The sequence below is a fragment of the Eurosta solidaginis genome, chromosome 2 (genome assembly GCF_040869045.1).
Source record: "Eurosta solidaginis isolate ZX-2024a chromosome 2, ASM4086904v1, whole genome shotgun sequence".
Taxonomy (NCBI): Eukaryota; Metazoa; Arthropoda; class Insecta; order Diptera; family Tephritidae; genus Eurosta; species Eurosta solidaginis.
This window is the reverse complement of record NC_090320.1, coordinates 270,822,386-270,849,141: the sequence shown is the minus strand read 5'-3', so window position 1 is coordinate 270,849,141 and position 26,756 is coordinate 270,822,386. Positions and strand designations below refer to the sequence as shown.

The 26,756-nt window shown below is 36.0% G+C and overlaps 1 protein-coding gene across 17 annotated transcripts in view; it reads left to right on the top strand.

The window, feature by feature from the left end:
* MRP (Multidrug-Resistance like Protein 1) overlaps window positions 1–26,756 on the top strand; it is a 134,702-nt gene that overhangs the window by 46,759 nt on the left and 61,187 nt on the right. For 15 of the 17 annotated variants that reach the window (XM_067767996.1, XM_067768003.1, XM_067767994.1 and 12 more), the window contains exons 9-12: window positions 8,101–8,185; window positions 12,491–13,313; window positions 13,387–13,546; window positions 15,106–15,313. In XM_067767996.1, the coding sequence (XP_067624097.1) occupies window positions 8,101–8,185; window positions 12,491–13,313; window positions 13,387–13,546; window positions 15,106–15,313 (1,276 nt within the window). Of the gene's footprint in view, window positions 1–8,100; window positions 8,186–12,490; window positions 13,314–13,386; window positions 13,547–15,105; window positions 15,314–19,012; window positions 19,234–26,756 lie in introns of all 17 variants that reach the window. The other 2 variants (XM_067768006.1, XM_067768011.1) reach the window with 1 other exon arrangement.

The following is a 26,756-nucleotide window of genomic DNA, read 5'->3' as shown; positions in this document are numbered from 1 at the left end:
CATCGATAACACTCCCCATACCCCAGCCTAATGGCTGGACTCCTAAAGTGGCACAGTTATGAGATCTAGCAGCAGCAAGTTACATAGGTCCTCGAAATGGTTTTAGTATTTGCCAAAAGGACGGATAGGGGTTTACAGTTTGGTCATTGAGCAAACTTCTGGTAACACTATGGATTCTTTCAGTCCATGTGAGGTCCTCACGGACTAGCCAGTACAACCTAACCTAACCTGAGCTCGAATTCGATCCCAGACTCTTAAAAAATAAGTTGTAAAATTGTTCCTTTGTACGCGTCAAAGTTTTATTTTAAAAATTATTTTTATGCTCAGCTAAGCAGAGCTCACATATTATATTAATTTTGTTCGCTTAACGGTAATCCCTAACGGCATAAACTAATCGAGATAGATATAGACTTCTATATATCAAAATGATCTGGGCGAAAAAAGAAATTCATTTAGCCATGCCCGTCCGTCCGTAAATTTTGAGGTATCTTGATGAAATTTGGTATGTAAGTTCCTAGGCACTCATCTCAGATCGCTGTTTAAAATGAACGAAATCGGACTATAATCACGCCCACTTTTTCGATATCGAAAATTTCGAAAAACCGAAAAAGTGATAATTCATTACCAAAGACGGATAAAGCGATAAATTTGGTAGGTTGGTTAACCTTATGACGCAGAATGGAAAATTAGTAAAATTTTGGACAATGGGCGTGGAACCGCCCACTTTTAAAAGAAGGTAATTTAAAAGTTTTGTAAGCTGTAATTTGGCAGTCGTTGAAGATATCATGATGAAATTTGGCAGGAACGTTACTCTTATTACTATATATGTGCTCAATAAAAATTAGCAAAATCGGATTCGTAATCCCACGCCCACTCCAGTAATAACATGGTGCAACAAAATACAAAAATAAATGAAAATTTCAAAATGGGCGTGAAAGCGCTCAGCTGAGTATGTAATGTTCGGTTACACCCGAACTTAGCCTTCCTTACTTGTTTTTAACTATATATTATTATTTATTGCTTAGACTTACATTTCCTTTGTAATGTGCTTTATTTTACTAAAAAAGAATATTTTAAATTAAACAAAATTTTATTCAAAACTCAAGCAATATGAAAAAAATCTCTGAAATTCTGCGTTTAAAATCTTCAAATTAAAAAAAATGATTTTTCTTCATTTTATACTAAATTGTTTCTCTATTCCAAATTCATTTCAATGCACAAACGCATTTAAAACTTATTGCAAAATTATTTGGTGTTGGCCATACAATGAAATAAAAAACGCTTTAGCAGTAGCTAAATGCTCTGTAAAAGATATCAGCAGGTTCATTGTCCGCACCAATTGGTTTGAACGGAACACCGGCTAGCCTTACTAAAACAGCAGTAATTGTTTCCAGGAGAATGTGCCTCCGAATGGAGCCCCGTGCGCTACTTGGGCTTAGGTTTTTGGTATTCGGGCGGCAGCCAACAAACCAATCAAAAAATTATTCTAAATAAAATTGGACTTCTTCGGAATTTCTATCCTTTCTATGGAGATAACTTCAGAACAAATTACTCTAGTTACGCTCCTGTTAATCGCGCTACTTGTGAGTTCAATGTACTGAGTAAAAAAGCCGAGAGCCGATTTTTTGAAAATTTTGAATTCCGCTATTTAAGCTGTATATTTTAATTACAATTATGATGTACGTAATCTTATAACTTTAAGCAAGCAATTCTTGTATATTTGTATAGCCGAACGATTTCGGGAACGGCTCAACCGATTTAAATGAAATTTGGAACAGAGATAATGTATCACCTTCTTAGACTTTCTACCTAGGTGTTTCCACTCAGAATCTTTCACAAGGTTGCCACCTATTCGAAATTTAAAAAAATGCATGAGATTACCGATATGGGTATCAAACGAAGGGTATTTGACTCCGCATTACAATAGGGACATTTTTGGGCAGGGTTGCCATTTAGGGTTGCCACCTATTCGAAATAAAAAAAATTGCATGACATATGCCGATATGGGTATCAAACGAAAGGTATTTCACTCCGCATTACATAAGGGACATTTTTGAGTAGGGTTGATATTTAGGGTTGCCACCTATTCGAAATTTAAAAAAAATTGCATGAGATATACCGATATGGGTATCAAACGAAAGGTATTTCACTCCGCATTGCAATAGGGACATTTTTGAGTAAGGTTGTCATTTGGGGCTGCACCTATTCGAAATTAAAAACAAATTGCATGAGATTTACCGATATGGGTATCAAGCGAAAGGTATTTCACTCCGCATTACAATAGGGACATTTTTGAGTAGGGTTGCCATTTAGGGTTGGGGTAGTTAGACGAAATAGTACTCTACTTACTCATATCCTATTAAAGTTTTAAAGAAGAACATTAAAGTTAAAAATCTTCGTAAAAAAAATCTTACACATGATTCGACTTAATTTTCTTAATTTCACACACGTTTATAAAATTGAAATGCAATATCAAGGCACCGTGGCAAATTCTAGCAAAATATGTTTTAATGAAAGGAATAATAGCAAATTCTCACAGATTACTATTAGAAATATTTCTCACCATAGCAAAAAGATATTTCACCATGGTAATTTGCTACCGTTAAACACTAGAGGCATATGTTCAATTTGAAAACGACATCTAACCATTTAACTACTAACCAACAGATGGCGCTTATGGAAGTAAGTTCACATTTAATTAAACTAACTGGTGGCGCAAGGATCGAGATATTCACAAAAATCGTATTTGTGGTCCGTTTTGGCTCATATTTGGAACAAATATTACATACAGTCCAGTAGAAGTGACATCAAAATATTTTGCAGTTGGAGGAAGGACAAACATACGTGGCGCAGAGTCGAGTAAAGTCTTTGGAAGGAGTTTTTATTGAGGCCTTAGATTGTAACAAATTGTCGGGAAAGAGTCCGTGTAATAATGAGTCACTAAATGAACTAAATAGTTGAGAAATAATAGGTCCCCAGCGGGTTAGCCGCTGTAGGTATGCCTGTCGTAGGAGGCGACTAAAATACCAGATTCAAGGGGCTGTGTAGCGCAACCCTTCAGGTTGCCAGCGCAATATATAGCTTCTCCAAACCGAATTCTCAACCACACCTATCCGCGGCGAATCCTGTTTCACTAACAGACGAGGATCTGGCGACCCCAAGCTGCTCATGGAACTTGAAGGTGGGGAGGGAGGGATGGCGTGAAGGTTTAATGTGGCCATATAACTCGTTCCCGAGATGGTCGGGCTAGCACCTTAATAGTGCTGTGTTACCGGAGCGTACCGGATCTGTATCCGGCAAAGAACCATCACATCGATAACACTCCCCATACCCCAGCCTAATGGCTGGACTCCTAAAGTGGCACAGTTATGAGATCTAGCAGCAGCAAGTTACATAGGTCCTCGAAATGGTTTTAGTATTTGCCAAAAGGACGGATAGGGGTTTACAGTTTGGTCATTGAGCAAACTTCTGGTAACACTATGGATTCTTTCAGTCCATGTGAGGTCCTCACGGACTAGCCAGTACAACCTAACCTAACCTGAGCTCGAATTCGATCCCAGACTCTTAAAAAATAAGTTGTAAAATTGTTCCTTTGTACGCGTCAAAGTTTTATTTTAAAAATTATTTTTATGCTCAGCTAAGCAGAGCTCACATATTATATTAATTTTGTTCGCTTAACGGTAATCCCTAACGGCATAAACTAATCGAGATAGATATAGACTTCTATATATCAAAATGATCTGGGCGAAAAAAGAAATTCATTTAGCCATGCCCGTCCGTCCGTAAATTTTGAGGTATCTTGATGAAATTTGGTATGTAAGTTCCTAGGCACTCATCTCAGATCGCTGTTTAAAATGAACGAAATCGGACTATAATCACGCCCACTTTTTCGATATCGAAAATTTCGAAAAACCGAAAAAGTGATAATTCATTACCAAAGACGGATAAAGCGATAAATTTGGTAGGTTGGTTAACCTTATGACGCAGAATGGAAAATTAGTAAAATTTTGGACAATGGGCGTGGAACCGCCCACTTTTAAAAGAAGGTAATTTAAAAGTTTTGTAAGCTGTAATTTGGCAGTCGTTGAAGATATCATGATGAAATTTGGCAGGAACGTTACTCTTATTACTATATATGTGCTCAATAAAAATTAGCAAAATCGGATTCGTAATCCCACGCCCACTCCAGTAATAACATGGTGCAACAAAATACAAAAATAAATGAAAATTTCAAAATGGGCGTGAAAGCGCTCAGCTGAGTATGTAATGTTCGGTTACACCCGAACTTAGCCTTCCTTACTTGTTTTTAACTATATATTATTATTTATTGCTTAGACTTACATTTCCTTTGTAATGTGCTTTATTTTACTAAAAAAGAATATTTTAAATTAAACAAAATTTTATTCAAAACTCAAGCAATATGAAAAAAATCTCTGAAATTCTGCGTTTAAAATCTTCAAATTAAAAAAAATGATTTTTCTTCATTTTATACTAAATTGTTTCTCTATTCCAAATTCATTTCAATGCACAAACGCATTTAAAACTTATTGCAAAATTATTTGGTGTTGGCCATACAATGAAATAAAAAACGCTTTAGCAGTAGCTAAATGCTCTGTAAAAGATATCAGCAGGTTCATTGTCCGCACCAATTGGTTTGAACGGAACACCGGCTAGCCTTACTAAAACAGCAGTAATTGTTTCCAGGAGAATGTGCCTCCGAATGGAGCCCCGTGCGCTACTTGGGCTTAGGTTTTTGGTATTCGGGCGGCAGCCAACAAACCAATCAAAAAATTATTCTAAATAAAATTGGACTTCTTCGGAATTTCTATCCTTTCTATGGAGATAACTTCAGAACAAATTACTCTAGTTACGCTCCTGTTAATCGCGCTACTTGTGAGTTCAATGTACTGAGTAAAAAAGCCGAGAGCCGATTTTTTGAAAATTTTGAATTCCGCTATTTAAGCTGTATATTTTAATTACAATTATGATGTACGTAATCTTATAACTTTAAGCAAGCAATTCTTGTATATTTGTATAGCCGAACGATTTCGGGAACGGCTCAACCGATTTAAATGAAATTTGGAACAGAGATAATGTATCACCTTCTTAGACTTTCTACCTAGGTGTTTCCACTCAGAATCTTTCACAAGGTTGCCACCTATTCGAAATTTAAAAAAATGCATGAGATTACCGATATGGGTATCAAACGAAGGGTATTTGACTCCGCATTACAATAGGGACATTTTTGGGCAGGGTTGCCATTTAGGGTTGCCACCTATTCGAAATAAAAAAAATTGCATGACATATGCCGATATGGGTATCAAACGAAAGGTATTTCACTCCGCATTACATAAGGGACATTTTTGAGTAGGGTTGATATTTAGGGTTGCCACCTATTCGAAATTTAAAAAAAATTGCATGAGATATACCGATATGGGTATCAAACGAAAGGTATTTCACTCCGCATTGCAATAGGGACATTTTTGAGTAAGGTTGTCATTTGGGGCTGCACCTATTCGAAATTAAAAACAAATTGCATGAGATTTACCGATATGGGTATCAAGCGAAAGGTATTTCACTCCGCATTACAATAGGGACATTTTTGAGTAGGGTTGCCATTTAGGGTTGGGGTAGTTAGACGAAATAGTACTCTACTTACTCATATCCTATTAAAGTTTTAAAGAAGAACATTAAAGTTAAAAATCTTCGTAAAAAAAATCTTACACATGATTCGACTTAATTTTCTTAATTTCACACACGTTTATAAAATTGAAATGCAATATCAAGGCACCGTGGCAAATTCTAGCAAAATATGTTTTAATGAAAGGAATAATAGCAAATTCTCACAGATTACTATTAGAAATATTTCTCACCATAGCAAAAAGATATTTCACCATGGTAATTTGCTACCGTTAAACACTAGAGGCATATGTTCAATTTGAAAACGACATCTAACCATTTAACTACTAACCAACAGATGGCGCTTATGGAAGTAAGTTCACATTTAATTAAACTAACTGGTGGCGCAAGGATCGAGATATTCACAAAAATCGTATTTGTGGTCCGTTTTGGCTCATATTTGGAACAAATATTACATACAGTCCAGTAGAAGTGACATCAAAATATTTTGCAGTTGGAGGAAGGACAAACATACGTGGCGCAGAGTCGAGTAAAGTCTTTGGAAGGAGTTTTTATTGAGGCCTTAGATTGTAACAAATTGTCGGGAAAGAGTCCGTGTAATAATGAGTCACTAAATGAACTAAATAGTTGAGAAATAATAGGTCCCCAGCGGGTTAGCCGCTGTAGGTATGCCTGTCGTAGGAGGCGACTAAAATACCAGATTCAAGGGGCTGTGTAGCGCAACCCTTCAGGTTGCCAGCGCAATATATAGCTTCTCCAAACCGAATTCTCAACCACACCTATCCGCGGCGAATCCTGTTTCACTAACAGACGAGGATCTGGCGACCCCAAGCTGCTCATGGAACTTGAAGGTGGGGAGGGAGGGATGGCGTGAAGGTTTAATGTGGCCATATAACTCGTTCCCGAGATGGTCGGGCTAGCACCTTAATAGTGCTGTGTTACCGGAGCGTACCGGATCTGTATCCGGCAAAGAACCATCACATCGATAACACTCCCCATACCCCAGCCTAATGGCTGGACTCCTAAAGTGGCACAGTTATGAGATCTAGCAGCAGCAAGTTACATAGGTCCTCGAAATGGTTTTAGTATTTGCCAAAAGGACGGATAGGGGTTTACAGTTTGGTCATTGAGCAAACTTCTGGTAACACTATGGATTCTTTCAGTCCATGTGAGGTCCTCACGGACTAGCCAGTACAACCTAACCTAACCTGAGCTCGAATTCGATCCCAGACTCTTAAAAAATAAGTTGTAAAATTGTTCCTTTGTACGCGTCAAAGTTTTATTTTAAAAATTATTTTTATGCTCAGCTAAGCAGAGCTCACATATTATATTAATTTTGTTCGCTTAACGGTAATCCCTAACGGCATAAACTAATCGAGATAGATATAGACTTCTATATATCAAAATGATCTGGGCGAAAAAAGAAATTCATTTAGCCATGCCCGTCCGTCCGTAAATTTTGAGGTATCTTGATGAAATTTGGTATGTAAGTTCCTAGGCACTCATCTCAGATCGCTGTTTAAAATGAACGAAATCGGACTATAATCACGCCCACTTTTTCGATATCGAAAATTTCGAAAAACCGAAAAAGTGATAATTCATTACCAAAGACGGATAAAGCGATAAATTTGGTAGGTTGGTTAACCTTATGACGCAGAATGGAAAATTAGTAAAATTTTGGACAATGGGCGTGGAACCGCCCACTTTTAAAAGAAGGTAATTTAAAAGTTTTGTGAGCTGTAATTTGGCAGTCGTTGAAGATATCATGATGAAATTTGGCAGGAACGTTACTCTTATTACTATATATGTGCTCAATAAAAATTAGCAAAATCGGATTCGTAATCCCACGCCCACTCCAGTAATAACATGGTGCAACAAAATACAAAAATAAATGAAAATTTCAAAATGGGCGTGAAAGCGCTCAGCTGAGTATGTAATGTTCGGTTACACCCGAACTTAGCCTTCCTTACTTGTTTTTAACTATATATTATTATTTATTGCTTAGACTTACATTTCCTTTGTAATGTGCTTTATTTTACTAAAAAAGAATATTTTAAATTAAACAAAATTTTATTCAAAACTCAAGCAATATGAAAAAAATCTCTGAAATTCTGCGTTTAAAATCTTCAAATTAAAAAAAATGATTTTTCTTCATTTTATACTAAATTGTTTCTCTATTCCAAATTCATTTCAATGCACAAACGCATTTAAAACTTATTGCAAAATTATTTGGTGTTGGCCATACAATGAAATAAAAAACGCTTTATATATTTCAATAAGCTTCCTCTATTCACCTCTTTAGCTTCCTCCATAAATCCTTAAAATTCCAAATAAATCGTTTCTTACTCCAACCCATTACCACTTAACAACGCTTGTTTATATTTGAGATTTGTATGTATTTACGTAAATTAAAAGAATTAATAAATATTTATTTTAAATTTATTTTTAACTTGAACGCAGACACAAGTTTCTGTGAAACGTATTAACAAATTCATGAATAGCGAAGAATTGGACCCCAATAGTGTTCAACATGATCCCAACGAAGGTACGTACGCATTTACAAACGGCGAAGAGAAATATAGCAGCGGCAATTTTTATCAAATTTCGTCAATTTAATTCCTTTTTGATTTGCTTGTTAGATCTTGTTTGGTCGTTAAATTTAAAGCCAAAACATTAGTTTTTCTTTTTTCCCTCCGACGCGTTTCGACACGTTATTGTGTCTTCTTCAGGGAGACTTAATAAAATGTTAAATGTATATAAAAAAAAAAAATGTGTAATTAATTCAAAATCTGCAATTTTTATTAAGTCTCCTTGAAGAAGACACATTAACGTGTCGAAACGCGTCGGAGGGAAAAAAAGAAAAACTAATGTTTTTGCTTTAAATTTAACGACCAAACAAGCTCTAACAAATAAATCAACTGAACAATTCCCTTGGTCTAATAAATACAATAACAATTCCTTATTTATTTTCGATATTTTAATAAAAAACTTTTATGAATTTGTAAAGAAACTTATGCAAAGCAATCTCAAGCAGCACTGATGGCGCCAACTTCCCCATTACTTCGTCTAAGGGCGTCAACACCTGTAAGAGGTCGCTTCAAGCCGCAACTAACTTCGCAAACATAGCCTTGTATGGGCACCTGGCCACAGGAACATTGAGGGCTACGAGCAGTAATATACCCGCGGTAGGTATGCCTGTCGTAAGAGGCGACTAAAATGCCAGATTCAAGGGGCTGTGTAGCGCAACCCTTCAGGTTGCCAGCGCAATATATAGCTTCTCCAAACCCAATTGTCAACCTCACCTATCCGCGGTGAATCCTGTTTCACTAACAGACGAGGCTCTGGCGACCCCAAGCTCTTCAAGGAACTTGGGGTGGGGAGGGAGGGATGGCCTGAAGGTTTAACGTGGCCACATAAATCGTTCCCAAGATGGTCGGGCTAGCACTTTAATGATGCTGTGTTACCGGAGCGTACCGGATCTGTATCCGGCAAAGGACCATCACATCGATAACACTCCCCAAAGCCTTCGGGGAGCAACCTTATCGCTACAACAACAACAACAGCAGACTGAAATGCATAATCCACTTAAATAAATCAAAAGAAACATACATGGCACATTTAGGGAGTTAGCGGCTCCCAATTGGTACTCCTCGACCACCTGCAAGATCACCAAGCAAACCTGGCCGAATGACGTTAGTAGGAGAACAGAGGACCTACGAAATAGGTCAAGGAAAGAAATCTTAAGGATCATTGCCACAATCACGGGATACTGACCGCTTGGCTTGCTGAGAGAATTAGGATTCTTTTGAACAGCATTTGCGGGAGCCGCGACCCACACTAATGGTGTTTTCTTTTCTACACGAAAATGTCGCCACTTTCAGGAGCAAACATTTTTAAGATTCTCACTTCGCCCTGTGAAATTGTAGCTTACTTAAAATGTTCAGTGCCACCCTGCATAACTTGAAAAGAACAAAAATTTTGCATGCTTTATCGGAGCTGCTTTATCGTAGGTGGTTTATGTTTACTAGAAAGTGACAGATAGTATACTGTGTTTATTTGTCAATGTGATTCATCAGCTGATTGGCAGGGCTGTTCTCTGCACCGTCAATGGCAGCGAGGGCAAGTAATGTTGCATTTTTGGCCATTTTTAGGGATCGGTTTTTGAGAAAAGATAATGCCCTCTATTGAGGCTTCGCTGATTTTACAACAGAACACAACTCTTTGAAGAGTTGGCGTGAAGGCGACATTTTCGTGTAGAAAAGAAAACACGATGAGTTTATAACTATGGGTTATATACTGCCGGAACTTTAGGAAGTAGCTAAATGCTCTGTAAAAGATATCAGCAGGTTCATTGTCCGCACCAATTGGTTTGAACGGAACACCGGCTAGCCTTACTAAAACAGCAGTAATTGTTTCCAGGAGAATGTGCCTCCGAATGGAGCCCCGTGCGCTACTTGGGCTTAGGTTTTTGGTATTCGGGCGGCAGCCAACAAACCAATCAAAAAATTATTCTAAATAAAATTGGACTTCTTCGGAATTTCTATCCTTTCTATGGAGATAACTTCAGAACAAATTACTCTAGTTACGCTCCTGTTAATCGCGCTACTTGTGAGTTCAATGTACTGAGTAAAAAAGCCGAGAGCCGATTTTTTGAAAATTTTGAATTCCGCTATTTAAGCTGTATATTTTAATTACAATTATGATGTACGTAATCTTATAACTTTAAGCAAGCAATTCTTGTATATTTGTATAGCCGAACGATTTCGGGAACGGCTCAACCGATTTAAATGAAATTTGGAACAGAGATAATGTATCACCTTCTTAGACTTTCTACCTAGGTGTTTCCACTCAGAATCTTTCACAAGGTTGCCACCTATTCGAAATTTAAAAAAATGCATGAGATTACCGATATGGGTATCAAACGAAGGGTATTTGACTCCGCATTACAATAGGGACATTTTTGGGCAGGGTTGCCATTTAGGGTTGCCACCTATTCGAAATAAAAAAAATTGCATGACATATGCCGATATGGGTATCAAACGAAAGGTATTTCACTCCGCATTACATAAGGGACATTTTTGAGTAGGGTTGATATTTAGGGTTGCCACCTATTCGAAATTTAAAAAAAATTGCATGAGATATACCGATATGGGTATCAAACGAAAGGTATTTCACTCCGCATTGCAATAGGGACATTTTTGAGTAAGGTTGTCATTTGGGGCTGCACCTATTCGAAATTAAAAACAAATTGCATGAGATTTACCGATATGGGTATCAAGCGAAAGGTATTTCACTCCGCATTACAATAGGGACATTTTTGAGTAGGGTTGCCATTTAGGGTTGGGGTAGTTAGACGAAATAGTACTCTACTTACTCATATCCTATTAAAGTTTTAAAGAAGAACATTAAAGTTAAAAATCTTCGTAAAAAAAATCTTACACATGATTCGACTTAATTTTCTTAATTTCACACACGTTTATAAAATTGAAATGCAATATCAAGGCACCGTGGCAAATTCTAGCAAAATATGTTTTAATGAAAGGAATAATAGCAAATTCTCACAGATTACTATTAGAAATATTTCTCACCATAGCAAAAAGATATTTCACCATGGTAATTTGCTACCGTTAAACACTAGAGGCATATGTTCAATTTGAAAACGACATCTAACCATTTAACTACTAACCAACAGATGGCGCTTATGGAAGTAAGTTCACATTTAATTAAACTAACTGGTAGTTGTCATAACTGATAGTTGTCATTCGTGAAATTTACAAGTTTTTGGAATGTAATAAAATTGTGAGACTCATTTGAAATTAATAATTCGGCACATAAAGATACTCGACCTAAATAACTTTGTTCTCGATGTCACTAATTGTCATAACAATCCCTTATACTATAGGCTGGAATTATCCATTTCAAAATTTTCATTCCAGTTCAGTTTGCGTTTAGTGTTTGATATGTTTCTGAAATCTATTTTTAAGGAATTCAAATATTGCTAAGTAAAAATATATATTATATGTACATATAAAAAAGTAGAGTTTGATTAATAATGACATGTAGAACAAAGTATGTTATGCGGCATACTCGAAGATTGCCGAGCAAAGCTCGGTCGCCCAGGTACTACTTAGATTCGTAATATAGTCTATAAGATTTTTGTCCCATGATTTAATAAATAATAATATTAAAGCCATGCTTTGTTGGTTGATCCGTAAGAAAAAAAAAATGTCGAAATTTTTACTTAAGATTTTTTAATTTTTTTATTTTAAGAATTAATGAGTTCTCCGAATTTTTCAGAGGATGCAGCTTTGTAGCCCATTCAATTTAAGTTTTCCAAGGTACAAGTTATAGATCTCTCGAGATTCGCCTCTTTTTTTTTTAGTTTTTTTCCAAAGGGTGTTTTGGATTTTCCTTCATAAAATGTGTGAAAATTTCTTTGCTTATGTTGAAGAAAATCTGAAAGAACCTTCGGAAATGTCAAAAATTAATGCGAATTTTGAGAGATCTTTAACAACCTGTACTTTGGAAAACTTAAATTGATTGGACTACAAAACTGCATACTCAAAAATGCCAGAGAACTCCAAATTAAAATTTCGAAATTTTCGCAAAATATTCACGAGTTTTCGAAAACGTGTTTGATTAATTTCAATTACCAATTTCATAGACGTTTTTTTCTTAAAATATCGAAAATAAAAATAAGAAGAATTTAATTGACGACATTTGATGAGAATTACAACTGCACTTTTCTGTTCGCTGCTGTATATGAGGCATTCCATATCAACGCCATTATTATTACTTTGATCTGTCGATTTTTAAAATTTTTTACCATTCAACTTCAATATACTTTCAGCCCATCCGATGGTAATTAGAAATGGGACCTTCTCATGGGGTGATGGTGAAGAAACTCTAAAAAATATTGATATGACTGTAAAAAAGAATACCTTATGTGCTGTTGTTGGTACTGTTGGCTCTGGTAAATCGTCGCTGATACAAGCGCTGCTGGGTGAAATGGATAAATTATCTGGACGCGTAAATACTGTTGGTTCGATTGCCTATGTACCGCAACAAGCCTGGATTCAAAATGCCCCATTACGTGATAATATTCTATTCGGTTTAGAATATGATCGCAAACGTTATAATCGCGTGATAGATGCTTGTGCTCTCCGTTCAGATATTGAAATGCTCTCGGCTGGCGATCAAACCGAAATCGGTGAAAAAGGTATTAATTTGTCTGGTGGTCAAAAACAGCGCGTCTCATTGGCGCGCGCTGTTTATAGTAATGCTGATTTATATTTACTTGATGATCCATTGAGTGCTGTCGACTCGCATGTGGGTAAACATATTTTCGAAGAAGTTATTGGACCAAATGGTTTATTGGCGAAAAAGACACGTGTCCTGGTTACACATGGTATAACGTTCCTTCCCCAAACTGATAATATTTACGTTATGAAATTGGGTGAGATTAGTGAAAGTGGAACATATCAAGAGTTGTTGGCGCGTAAAGGCGCATTTGCAGAATTCATTATACAACATTTGCAAGAGTCTGCCGGTGAGGTGGAGAACTTGGATGAGATTAAACAACAATTGGAGGGTACAGTGCAATCGGAAGAATTGTTGGGAACCATTGAAAAGGTCATTTCATTGGCACGCTCAGAAAGTTTATCAGATTCTGTGTACGTATTTATAAATGTTATTTTTTCTTTGAATCTGACAATTATTTATTTACTGTATGCTTATGCTTTGCAGCTCTGTAAAATCGTTCGATAGCAGTAAAGGAAGCTTAAGAAGACGTAAAATGGGTCGTCAAGATTCTGAAGTGTCAGCAATTTCTACAGCGTCACAAAGAAAAAAAGCAGAAATGGAAGACGGTAAACTCATCGATATTGAAAAATCGGAAACTGGTGGTGTAAGTACTTTTGAACATACGGTTATCACAAAAATAAGCACACACTTGGTTTATGCTGAGAATAAAATAATTAAAAAAAATTTTTAAGTTAAATGGTTTTATTGAAAACAATACTTACATGAAGTAATAATAATACTAAAAGCTAGGAAATAATTAGGAAGGTCCTAGGTACTAGTCATCACACTCCTCATCAATCTAGGGCTTTGATCAGACAATTAAATAAAAGAGTTGGGCGCGTGAAATGCAAAATGCATTTTTGTTTTTGCAATGTATGGAAAAAATTGCTCAACATCCTCGCCGAAAAAAATTCTGAAAATTGAGGAAACATTTTGAGCTATTTCTAACTTGCACATTATTATACTAAAATTTATTGGGCTACAAAACCGCATTTTCAAAAAATTTTTAGAAATTCTGAAAAAAATTAAAAAATTTTAATGGTAATTTTTGAAATTTTGATTAATTCTCCTTACCTTTGAATAACCTTTGAAATTTTTTTGAATGTGGTTTCTGTTAGGGAATTTGCGATATTTTAGATGAAAATTATCAATTAAGCTGTGAGCCACTGCATAAACCAAGTGTGTGCTAATTTTTGTGAGTAACTGTATCTATTTTATTCACACTCTAAAAATCAAATATTCAAAAGTTATTTTTAAGACTTTTATTAACATCATTATTCGTCACTTCGTTGTTAGAAACAAATTTTTTGCCTGGAAATAACTCATATATTTTATAACGATCCCTTGTTAAAATCGGTTTGCAGACAAATTTGTTTCGGCGTTGTGCCATTTCTCGTTTTCTTCAGAATTTGCGGATAATTTTTTTTGTATTGTTTTGTAAACTGTTCCGAAGGCTGGGGCTATTTTCGGAATAGCATTTCTATAACATAACGTTTTTTGAAATAACCTTGTACTATTTCGGGACTAGTTCGAAATCTATTCGAAAAGTTTGCGCTGTTTTGGGCCTAGTTTCGAACATTTTCGAAATTATTTATATTATGAAACCAGCTCTCAATAGTATTGGGATTCTTTCGGACCTGCTTCCGAGATCAGTTTAAGTCTACTTCGGGATTATTCCGGGACCAATGTAACTTAACGGAAGAAAAGTAAGTTAATCGTACCCGGTAACTGGTGGTTTTCCCAAATTTCGTTATTATTATATTGCACTATCGCTTGCGCAACTGATAGCGTGTTTAAATCAAACTGATTACTGACTACTCAGCTCGCGCTGCTTTTATACTCTCTGTTGCCTTGTCCGCATATTTCTCCAAATGTCTAGACGTTTCTTCTTCTGGAATCTCCTACTTGGTTACCAGCTATATGCGTGTGTATTTGTAGGTTATAGCCTCTCGCATAGCCATATGCGTCTGTATATGTGAGTACTACTTCGGCTGATGATTACATGTGTTTATGAGTATCTCTCCGTTGCCTTGTATGTATGTGTGTAGATGATGATTAATGTGTTTATGTAGCTTGCTTTAATGTTTTTGTTGTTGTGCATTTATTTAGTGATGTGAAAATCGCACAATATTAAAATGTCGATTGTATCTCGTTTGATCACAGGTACAACTGGCCGTATATAAACATTACATCAAAAGTGTCGGTATTTTCCTATCTGCTGCTACCATAATTTTGAATTTTGTATACCAAGCATTTTCGATTGGTTCGAATTTATGGCTTACACAATGGTCCAATGATAAACGTGTAGAAAATGATACAGGTCTGCGTGATATGTATTTGGGTGTTTATGGCGCTTTCGGTTTGGGACAAGGTAAGCAAAAACGTTTTCTAATTATTCTTCTATTTATGTATATAATTATAGTAGTTTGATTTGAATGTTTGAAAAGTGTCTAGTTTTTTTGTACATATTTTTTTTATTACATTGAACTTATATGCATATGAATGTCTGCTTGGCGTTTCATTTACTTATTTTACGACTTTTCTTTGTTTGGTGCAATGTATCACCCTTTCTTTTTCTTCCATTTATAAGTCATTATAAAATAAAATATTTGTTTGAATGTAGGTATTTGCATATTTATTTTAATTTATATATTTAATTCAAACTTTATCTTAATATTTTTTATGTTATGTAATTGAAAATTTTATATATTTAGTTAAGAAAAAAATGTGTCTTAATTAGCACTACGTTAAAACCTATAACTAACTTTTTATGTTGAGTTTAAGTTTGAATTTTTGTGTAAATTCTACACATCCTTATGCTTGTCAACCCATAACCACAGAAAGCTTCATTTTAAAAAATTCCCAAATCAAATGGTATGGCACTAATTCATTCCTAGCAAGCAATTCCCAATTACTTGCAACGCACTACTAACTGCTTCGCACCTTCGTCGAATTGATTAGAAATTACTTAAGCATATAAAAACCTCATTGTATGAATGCACTTACTTAGTTGCTAGATGCTTAAGTGTACAGAAAAAACAAATTAGCTTTTGCTCAATTGGTTTGAACTTGTATATAAGCTGACCCGATTTTGCATCATATCTTTATATTTTTGATGCTGAATGCTGAAAACCTTCGAATAGGTCTCAGAAGTCATTTCCCAGAGTTCGGAGGCGAATCTCGAAAATTTACCCAATGCGAGTGTCCGTTTTTAAGGAATTTTGGCCATTCCATTTTAGAGCTTCCTTGCAGAGAAGGCGGAGATAGTTGATGATAAAAAATGTATCCGTTAATAGGCTAACTATATGTTTTCGAGGTCGCTGAACACGATGCCTGTATTAGTTTTTCTCTACAACCAATATGTCTAGCAAAAATCACGAAAAATTGACACAAAATGTACAAAAAATAGGCAACTATCACATTGAATGCTAAAATAAAACTGTTTAAAAATTTTGCTTTACAACATTTAATACTGCATAATGTAGAAATTTTAAGGGCTTTGAGATGCAAAAAAGCCGGCTCAATTGGAATCAAATCCCTTCAAGATATGAGCAAAATACTTAAATGATCCTAATACGAAAAATAGTAATATTACTTTGGAAATGGACTCTTGAGGTTAATTCTAAGTTTTTAAACTTTTAATTCGTTAATAATTCCGATATTATATTGTTTTAATCTTTTTTGGAGTTTTATAGAAAAAAAGCGGATCACGCACGGCACGATTACGCTGAATTTCTAGAGCTATCACTGTTGGTAGATTTAAAAATAACAATTAGAGATCCTGGAGCGTGCACCGTGCCCGATGGATGGCACAAATAATATACTGTTTGAAGATCTACCTTTTCCGGGATTACTTTCTCTTGATGGAGAACGAGTTGTTTGCTTTACAAACTTTCATTTTTTTCATTATTGACATTTACATGGAATACTGGTTTACATGTGAACTACTTACGCACGCTCCAGAAAACGACATCCGGCTCTTACAAACGATCTACAATTATGGAGATAATGCGAATGAAGGAGTATCCGATGTAGCCTTAAATACATTCCATGGCCATACTTGGTACCTGAATGACCTCACAATTCGTTTATCTTTTTTTGATTCGCGTTTGAGTTTCGCCTTGAAAAAAAGTATAGTACGGGCGTTAGAGAAGAAAAGTCAAGAAACGAAAGGCTATCGCATCACCGTGGCTCGAGAAGATATCCGTGAATTAAAATGGAGGATAACCTCGAGGACCCTCAAATTCTTTACTCTGGCCGGAATATCGACGGATTTTTGAAAGAAAAATCCTCTGAAATGAGCGCGAGATAAAGGTTATCTTTTGGGCTTGGAAAAAGTGGAAAATTTCAGAGTGACAAATGATGTGGCAGAAGTTTTTTAAATCTGTATGAGAATCTGAACGGGACACTTACAGCAACAGAAGGAGGATATCAGAATCTCATTACAAACATTGATTTCAATAGAAGATTGTTTCCCTCTTGCAAAAAGGGAAAAATAGTTGAAACTCTGAAAAAATTGAAGTGATGATTTTTGGAATTTCTTTATTTGTAATAAACTTGAGCGATTTAAACTATAGTTAGCGGGGACTGAGAAATTTTAGAATTTTTTTTAAAAGGAGACTTTTTAATTTTCAAAAGTTAAAAAAATGTCGGAATTGTTAACGACTTACAAGTTTAAAAACTTAGAATTAACCTCAAGAGTCCATTCCCAAAGTCGTTGACTCAATTACACGTAATATTACCGTTTTTCGTATTAGGATCATTTATGTATTTTGCTCATATCTCGAAGCGAGTTGATTCAAATTGAGTCGGCTTTTTGCATCTCAAAGCCCTTCAAATTTCTACATTATGGAGTATGACATGTTGGAAAACAAAATTTTTAAACAGTTTTATTTTAGCATTCAAGGTGATAGTGGCTTATTTTTTGTACTTTTTATGTCAATTTTTCGTGATTTTTGCGAGACATATTGGTTGTAGAGAAAAACTAAAGCGCCAAATACACGACACGAACATTTCCGCGAACATTCCGCAATCTTGTTCGCAGCTTTGGCCATACACCATAAAAACTTTTGGCCGAACATTAGTTCCCTTTCAGACAGCGATGACTACGGACAACAATTGTGCTGCAGCAATATTGCTGGCTGTGGCAATTAAGCGTAAAAAAAAGAGAGAAGATCGCAAAAAAAGAATTTGGTGCAAAGAATGGTTTAAAAAACAAGCAGTTCTTGGACAAAGTGAGCTTATTAAAGAACTGGAATTCACGTCACAAAATGATTTTAAAAATTACTTCGTATGAGCAAGGCAACATTTGACCAACTTTTAATTCTATTTTTAATTCTATTACAATAATCTTTGATTTTTACTTGCCACAATGATGGCAAAGATTTATACATTTCAATAAATTCACTCAGAATTTTTTATTGTCCATTTTACTTTTCCGCGCACGTCTGTTCCGAAATTACTACGATTATGAGCTATTTCGCCATACACGCACGAACAGTTCGCGCAAATGTTCGCCAAAAATTAAAATATTTTGATTTTTGGCGAACATTTGCGCGAACTGGCAAACACCACCATACACGACAGAAAAGGTCGCAGAAACATGACATAACGGGAATGTTCGCGGAAATGTTCGTGTCGTGTATTTGGCGCTTAATACAGGCATGGTGTTCAGCGACCTCGAGAAAATATCGTTTTCCTATTATCGGATTAATTTTTTATCGCCAACTATCCCGCCTTCTCTGCAAGGAAGCTCTAAAATGGAGTGGCCAAAATTCGTAAAATACGGACACTCGCATCGGGTAAATTTTCGAGATTCGCCTCTAAACTCTGGGAAATGAATTCTAAGACTTATTCGAAAGTTTTTAGCAATCAGCATCAAAAATATAAAGATATGATGCAAAATCGGGTCAGTCTATTGTATATATCCTATACAACGTATGTTTAAATAATTAAAATTGAAAATGGTTTAAAGGCTAAAGAAATCAAAAATTAAACATTTTTTTGTTGGTTTTTTAAAATTCATCATATGCAAACTTTCTTCTCGTCCCACAACAAATTACAAAAATAGTGCTTGCGAGCTATCTTGCTACACTTGCTATTTCGATCGGGTGCCTTTATTGCTCGATGACAATTCATACAAAAGTATTATATAGTGTTATGCGTTGGCCTATGGAAATATATGATACCACACCTTTGGGAAGAATTGTTAATCGTTTCGCGAAAGATATCGATACAATCGATAATATGTTACCACAGAATTGGCGTTCCGTCATGACTACAGGTTTTTCGGTAACTAAATCATTTCGTTACATAAAAAATCTTATTCAAATATTGAAATAAATTTTGCAGTTGCAGAAGGAAAATACTTTTAAAAAATATAAAAAATATTAGTCTTAATACGTTTATGAAATGCAGAACTGCTTGAACTTTTATTTTGCCTGAAACAAAAATCAAAAACTTTGTAAATTCGCAAACGTTTTCGAAAAACTGGAGTTTTTAAAAATCTTCATTAAGTTAACAATTATGAAGCGAATATTATGTGAAACGTTTTCGGAAGAACTTTTTTATTTTTAACTTTTCAAAAAAACTCTAAAGGTTGGAAATAATCAATATGAAAATTTCAAAACTTGTATTTGGGTAGATATATATATATATATATATATATATACATATATATATATAATTGTTGAGGATTGCACTACATCTTGAGATTGCGTCGTTGATAAACTCGTTGCTTGGAGTATAAATAATTTGTCCTGCCTTTGCTCTGAGCATTCAATTCAGTGTTGTCTGAACTGACTTGTTTCCCAGTTACTTATGGTTTCCCTACTGTATGCTTTTGCGAGTCTACAGAAAAGCTCTGGAGCATAGAATGCTGCTAAAGCGCCCTGCTTGGCTAGGTGGTCTGCCTATATATTACCTTCATATATACCTGATGCCCGCGAACCCATCCGAACAAAACCGTTTTTTCGGCTCCCAGATCATTTAGGACTTCAACAGATTCATCCAGTAACTTCTATTCCATGGATTTCTGCATGAAAAATAGTGGGGTAGCATGCCATTGGTATCGATATCGTGAATTTCGACCGATAGACGCCAGCTTCCGTTTTTTCGTCATCAAATTTTGATCCATCCGTGCAGCAAACCTTTAGTCAGGGTCAGTATATGGATTGCCTGATTCCCAAAGAGTTCTGTCCGCACAGGACACCTCGAAATTCTGTAAGATTCTGAGTGTAGGGGCCATTGCATTACGAAGTAGCAATACGGGATTTTCTATGAATTTTCTTTTACTTTCATGTGCCTTGTCATGTTTCTAAAGCTCAGAGATATTCGATTAGTGCTGCCAGTGTTACCTATTTCTATATGAGAATAGGGAAGGGAGGTATTCCCACTAGTTAAGGCACTAAGTTCAACCAAAGTTGACGTTCTCATCGCACCCGTTATGCCAATAAAAACCAGTCGATGCAGTTTACTTAGTTTTGCTATTGCTGTTTCTTGCGTGGACTTCGGCCACCAAAATAAGGAAGTATGGGTTACTATTCATAACACGATCAAAGGTCCAGTATACCATTGTAACCCTAGGTATGTATTGTCGGCAGAAAGCGCTCGCGTATTTTTTAGCATCCGACAGCACTTTGTCGCCAAAGGCGATGAAAACTTTGTCATTGTGCCTAGACGGGTTCGATAGAGACGACAAAAATAGACGGAGGGCCAACAGACACGCACGTAAACATAAGTTCAGCGCGTCACCAATTACCATCACCGCCAAAGAGGTTGAGGATGCCATCGGTCATGCTAAACCATCCAAAGCAGTGGTCCCAGACGGCATAGCCATGCCGATGCTTAAAAGCCTAGGGAAAGAGGGTTTCAAATATTTAGCACATGGCCTCAACCTGTCTCTTTCCACCTTTGTCATACCCGAAAAATGGAAAATGGCCAAGGTGGTACCGCTACTAAAGCCGAGGAAACCAGCTAACATAGGAGAGTCATATCGCCCGATATTTCTCCTATCGCCAGTAGCCAAGACGCTTGAAGCCATTTTGCTCCCCCACTTCAAAGCAAATTTGCAGCTAGCCTGTCATCAGCATGGCTTTAGAAAACTCCATAGCACCACCACCGCGTTGAATGCCATTAGCACCCAGATAAATTGTGGTTTAAATCAGAAGCCCCACCATAGAACAGTACTCGTAGCGCTAGACCTATCAAAAGCTTTTGATACGGTCAACCGTGGCACGTTACAGCAAGACCTGGAAGGGTCCACCCTTCCCCAAAGGTGGACCGCAAATTATCTGGGTGGTCGGCAGGCATTGGTGCAATTTAGGAACGCAACATCCAAACCAAGAATAATTAAACAAGGGGTGCCGCAAGGTGGTGTCCTATCCCCACTTTTGTTTAATTTTTACATATCAAAACTACCTTCGCCACCAGAAGGAGTTACTATCGTTTCTTACGCCGATGACTGCACAATAATGGCCACAGGCCCGGGCCCAAAGATCGATGAGCTTTGCAACAAAATAAACGGCTACCTCCCTGATCTCTCCAGTTTTTTCGCCTCGCGAAACCTGGCATTATCACCGACTAAATCATCCGCGACCCTATTTACAACCTGGACGTCCCAAATCTCGACCATTTTGAATATCCACGTAGATGGCACTACGCTACCGACTGTCCTACACCCCAAAATCTTGGGTGTGACGTTTGATCAGGATCTACATTTTGGTGAGCACGCAGCCGCAATTGTTCCGAAAATCCAGAGCCGTAATAAAATCCTCAAATCCCTTGCTGGCAGTACTTGGGGAAAAGTCAAAGAAACGATCATTACCACATACAAAGCAATTGGCCAGCCACTGGAAGAAGCTACAGGCCTACCAAAATACTGCGCTCAGAACCGCCACGGGCTGTCTTCTTATGTCCCCAGAACACCATCTACATAATGAGGCGAGAATACTCCCCATCAGGGAGAGAAATGAGATGCTAACCAAACAGTTCCTGTTGAATACCCAGAAGCCTGGGCATCCCAACAGACATCTGATTGATGAGCCAGCACCGCCTAGGGACTTAAGGAGTCATCTCCGTAAGCATTTTGAGAAAATATGGCACCTGAGAACTCAGCCGTATGAAGCAAAAAAACACAAGCAGGTCCTTGGTGAACTCCACAAACAGGCATCGGACCTTTATGCCGGGAAATGCCCGGTGAATCCAGTACTCGGGGAACAGTACCCAAAACTTGCGGAAGAGGAACGCATACTCCCCAGGGAAACCCGAGTCACTCTGGCTCAACTTCGTTCTGGATACTGTAACAGGTTAAACTCTTACATATCCAGAATCAACCCCGACATACAAAATGTATGCCCCGCTTGCAATGTGTCCCCACATGACACCAACCATCTCTTTAATTGTAAGGTGGAACCAACGCCTCTAACACCCCTTTCATATGGTCCACCCCTGTCGAAACAGCAAGTTTTCCTGGACTCTCGTTAGAGGATATTGATGACAATTTGTGATCGGTCGCAGCTATTAGGTGGGGCGAAACATTGCTACAACACAACAACAACTACAACAACCCTAAGTATTTTGCTTCCATTGAATGTTGGATTTTGGTGCTACCCTGGAATGGGGATTTATAGACAGTTCTTTGATATCACAGCACCTTTCTATGATGCGTAGGGCTTGTTGCATACGATTTTATATTGTGACGAATATTAGCATCACTAAAAGCCCCGACACATAAGCAGATTTTCATATAGATGAGTTCTACTAAATCTTATGCATTATGAGTAGAATGCATGTATTTTTATGGAACACGGTAGATTGAGCGACACTGGCGCCATCTGACATGGAAAAGTATATAGCTGGTAACTAACCACGCATGAGATACCACTGTTCGCGAAATTACTAGACCTTAGAAATGGGTGAACGAGGAAACAGAGTATAAAAACAGCGCAAGCTGAGTAATAACTGATCAGTTTTGATTTAAACACGCTATTGCTTGTGAAGCATAATTGTGAAGTACTACTCCCAAAGTAATCTAAATAAACACCAGTTTGCAATACTGAATATTGGAGTGATTTCTTCAACAGTTTGGCGATTCGAACGTTAGCAGAAGGTTTCAAATAAGTGGAAAATTCCCTAAATTCGTTACAATAATGTTTCCTCGTGCAATTCTGTGATGCATATTACTAAGTCCTCTGCATACCCTTATGCGTTAAATTCATTGGATTTTAGTAACTGAAGGAGTTCAAATTTGAGTGGAGTCCACAAGAGTGGAGAGAGTACAACCCATTCAGGACATCCCCTGGTGGCCACAATTAACTCGAACTGTATAAATGCATACTCCAAAAGTTTGCTTAAATTAGAAAGAAATATACGATTTACTGCAAATGAAAGTTCGTTCACGAAATTGGGTAAACCCGGAGATCGGTAACTTTATTACTTTTTGAGTAAGGAGCAGTCGCAGTCGACAGTAGTTTTGCCGCATGCGGGCGATCATGCGAAATCTAGCGCACGCGATCTAATATACTTGCTCGCCGTTTAAAATCCACAGTATCGGAGTTAGGGACCTTTCATCGCGGGGCGTCGCATATTTCGAATTTGTCATGAAATTTTTTTCGAATTTTCGATTTTTTCTTAAATATTTCAACCTTTTTTATTAAAAAATTTAGAATTTTTTAAAACTCAAAAATTCGCAGTTATTTCCAAATTATTTTATACATCATTTTTGTTATACGATTCACTCAAGAAGAAGAAGAATAGCTGATCAAATTTGTTGCTATTTTTTTGCACGCAGGTGTATGTATGTCTTTCAAATTTTTGTTTGATATAGAAATTTGATTAAAAGTCACATTTTAACTATAAATAAAAGTTTTAAAAGTTTCATGAAAACTTTTAAAAACTTCACGATTTTCTTCGTAAGCGTTTTCGAAATTGATTTATACGTATCATTGAATTATTTTTTTTAAATCAGGTGTGTATTTATCTTCTTTTAAACTCTTGATTGTTACAGAAATGAAACTATTTTCTAATGAGTCACAAATTACTCTTACGATGGTAAAACAAAATATTTTTTTTTGCAATCGAAAAATGTATTTCAATTTTGTATTTCTCTGTATCTCATTTTCATGCCATTATCTCAAAATCATTAAAGATTAAAAATATTTTTTTTTTGTTGTGCTTAATTAATTATTTTATTTCTAAGTAGCACACACATTTAGTTTTTTTTTTTATATTAGATAGCTTATATATTAACAAAATTGCCAGCAGTTAAAATATAATAATAACTATTAACATGAAAATGTAGTGTAGCATTATGCAGTATGCTCTTCCACGCGAATGCACTTTTTATGCAGACCTCACACAGTCATATTGCATTCATATTACAATATCGACCTAAATATGTACATTATGTTAACCCCAACACAGCGGAAGTTCAACATCACGTACAATTGCCGACAGCAAGACCTATATCCGATTACATTTAACTGGCGCATTGACCAATTTGTTAATAGCGTGACCGAACGCCAATGACGGTTTGTCAATGTGCCTGCCAAAATATTTATACAATGACAAATAACTAAAATTAGGTGAAACTAATATGCTGACGCAGAATGTAAATGTTAGGAATGTAGATACCTTTAGTGTAATCGTATTAGTGTAATTACGCATGTGTAGAATAGATAATTTTAATAAAAAAAATCACTTTTGTTCCCTAAACATCAGCGAAACTCTTCATTTATTTCAAATTACAGTAGTGAACAATTTTAAATTTTTTTTCTCTTTGCCCTTCAATCCATAACTTATGTGAGAAAATGAATATAACTTTTTTTGTTGAATAATATTTCTGTCTTAGTAAAGTTCTAAGTCAGAAATTGTATAAGTTCTATGTCAGAAATTTAGGTTAACAAACATCGGCTTGGAAAAAAATTTATTATAAATATTCGCTAAAGTCATACTCATATAAACTTAATGTACCAACATAATGCACATCTATGTAAATCAAAACAGCGATCAAATCAAAAAATCGCGATGTTCAGAAAACCTGACTGCCGCTCCTATATTCGAAGCACTTTCTCGCCGATAAGTGGATACATTAGTACATCAAGAAAACAGTTCGGTGGCTAGTGAACTGGGAAGCCCGGCGGTAGTCATAACTTCTAAATTTCAGATTTTTGAGCTAGCTCCCTATTGATCTAGGTGTGCGATGTGCTCCTCAGTTTCATACCTTTTCACATCAACCATCTCTCATTATTTCAATGTCCAAAAAATTGCTTGCGGAATATCTAAATTAAAATCTATTTTTTACTTCCTTTATACTTATTAGGTCGGTTGAATGTTTGTCCGCTTTTCATACAAATCTTGCAATCGATTTTTAAGTAACTTCTCATTGAGCTACAAACGTGAAACTTTGCACATAGGTTTAGAACACCGTGACAATGCAACAAAAGGAAAAAATCCGTTAGGTGGCGCACGGATCGAAATAATTAGATAAGAATTTGAAAATTTTCAAACCAGCTTTTAAGTAACTTCTGGATGAGCTAGAGACTTGAAATTTCAAACTTAATTCAGAGGTCGATGACAGCCGATGACACGATACAAAAAGATTCGCTAGGGGCCACGGGATGAGATAAAAAAAATCCGTTAGGTGGCGCACGGATCGAAAAAATTAGATAATTATTTGGAAATTTGAAACCGGGTTTTAAGTAACTTCTCGATGAGCTAGAGGCTAAAAATTTAGAGCTTAATTCAGAGGTCGATGACAGCCGATGACACAATACAAAAATATTCGCTAGGAGGCGCACGGACTGAGATATTTAGAAAAATCAAACGGAACTGAGGGAATTTTGGAATGGATTTTTATGTTAGTTCTCATTGAGCTACAAGCGTAAAACTCAACAGATAGGTTAAGACACGGAGAAAAGAAGAAAATAAAAATAAAATAAAAAAATTTTAAGCACTTCCTTTATATAAATGGACAAAAATCAGCGAAAAATGTCTCCTTATATAAAGACATATTCTTGCTAAACTTTGATTTTTAAATTTTGACATAGAAATTGCAAAAATATTTATGAGAAGTAAAAATATAAAGGTGGAGCGCAATTTATTGACATATAATATATCCTTTCCTACCAACTTTGCAATCCAATTTTTGCAATTTCTATATCAAAATTTAAAAATCAAAGTTTAGCAAGAATATGTCTTTATATAAAGAGAAATCGTTCGCTGATTTTTTTCCATTTATAAAAAGAAAGTGCTTAAAATTTTTTTATTTTATTTTTATTTGACATTTTTTTTTTATTATTTTCGATTAAAAGTTCAAGAATGTTTGAAAATCAATAAACAATTATACTCGAAAAACTAAAAAAAATTTCAAAATTAATTATTGCGTTATCTATTATGTCTATACCGATTGCTGATTGGATTCCAGACCAAACCACATTCATCTCGATATTTATGGTGCTCATATACAAAAAGAGAACATTTGCTTGTTAGTAAATTGGGGCTTGTTTGTTTACTCCACAGAAACAAAATACCCACCTTTTACCCATAACATCTGGGTGTTCTTATGCATAGGCTTTATGTGTCCATACTTCATTTTGTTTTTGTTTTTTGTAAAAATACCACCAAATATTTATCTGTTTTTATATTGCGCAGGTGTTTTTAAAATTGTCTTTGTCCCCTGTTCCCGAACAACTTATATCTATCACGTAAATAAATGTTTTCGTTTTGTAACCCTTTGATTTTTTTTCATAAATTGGACAACATCGAAAACACACACACATATACGTATGTACATAAACATCTCTACCGATTTTACC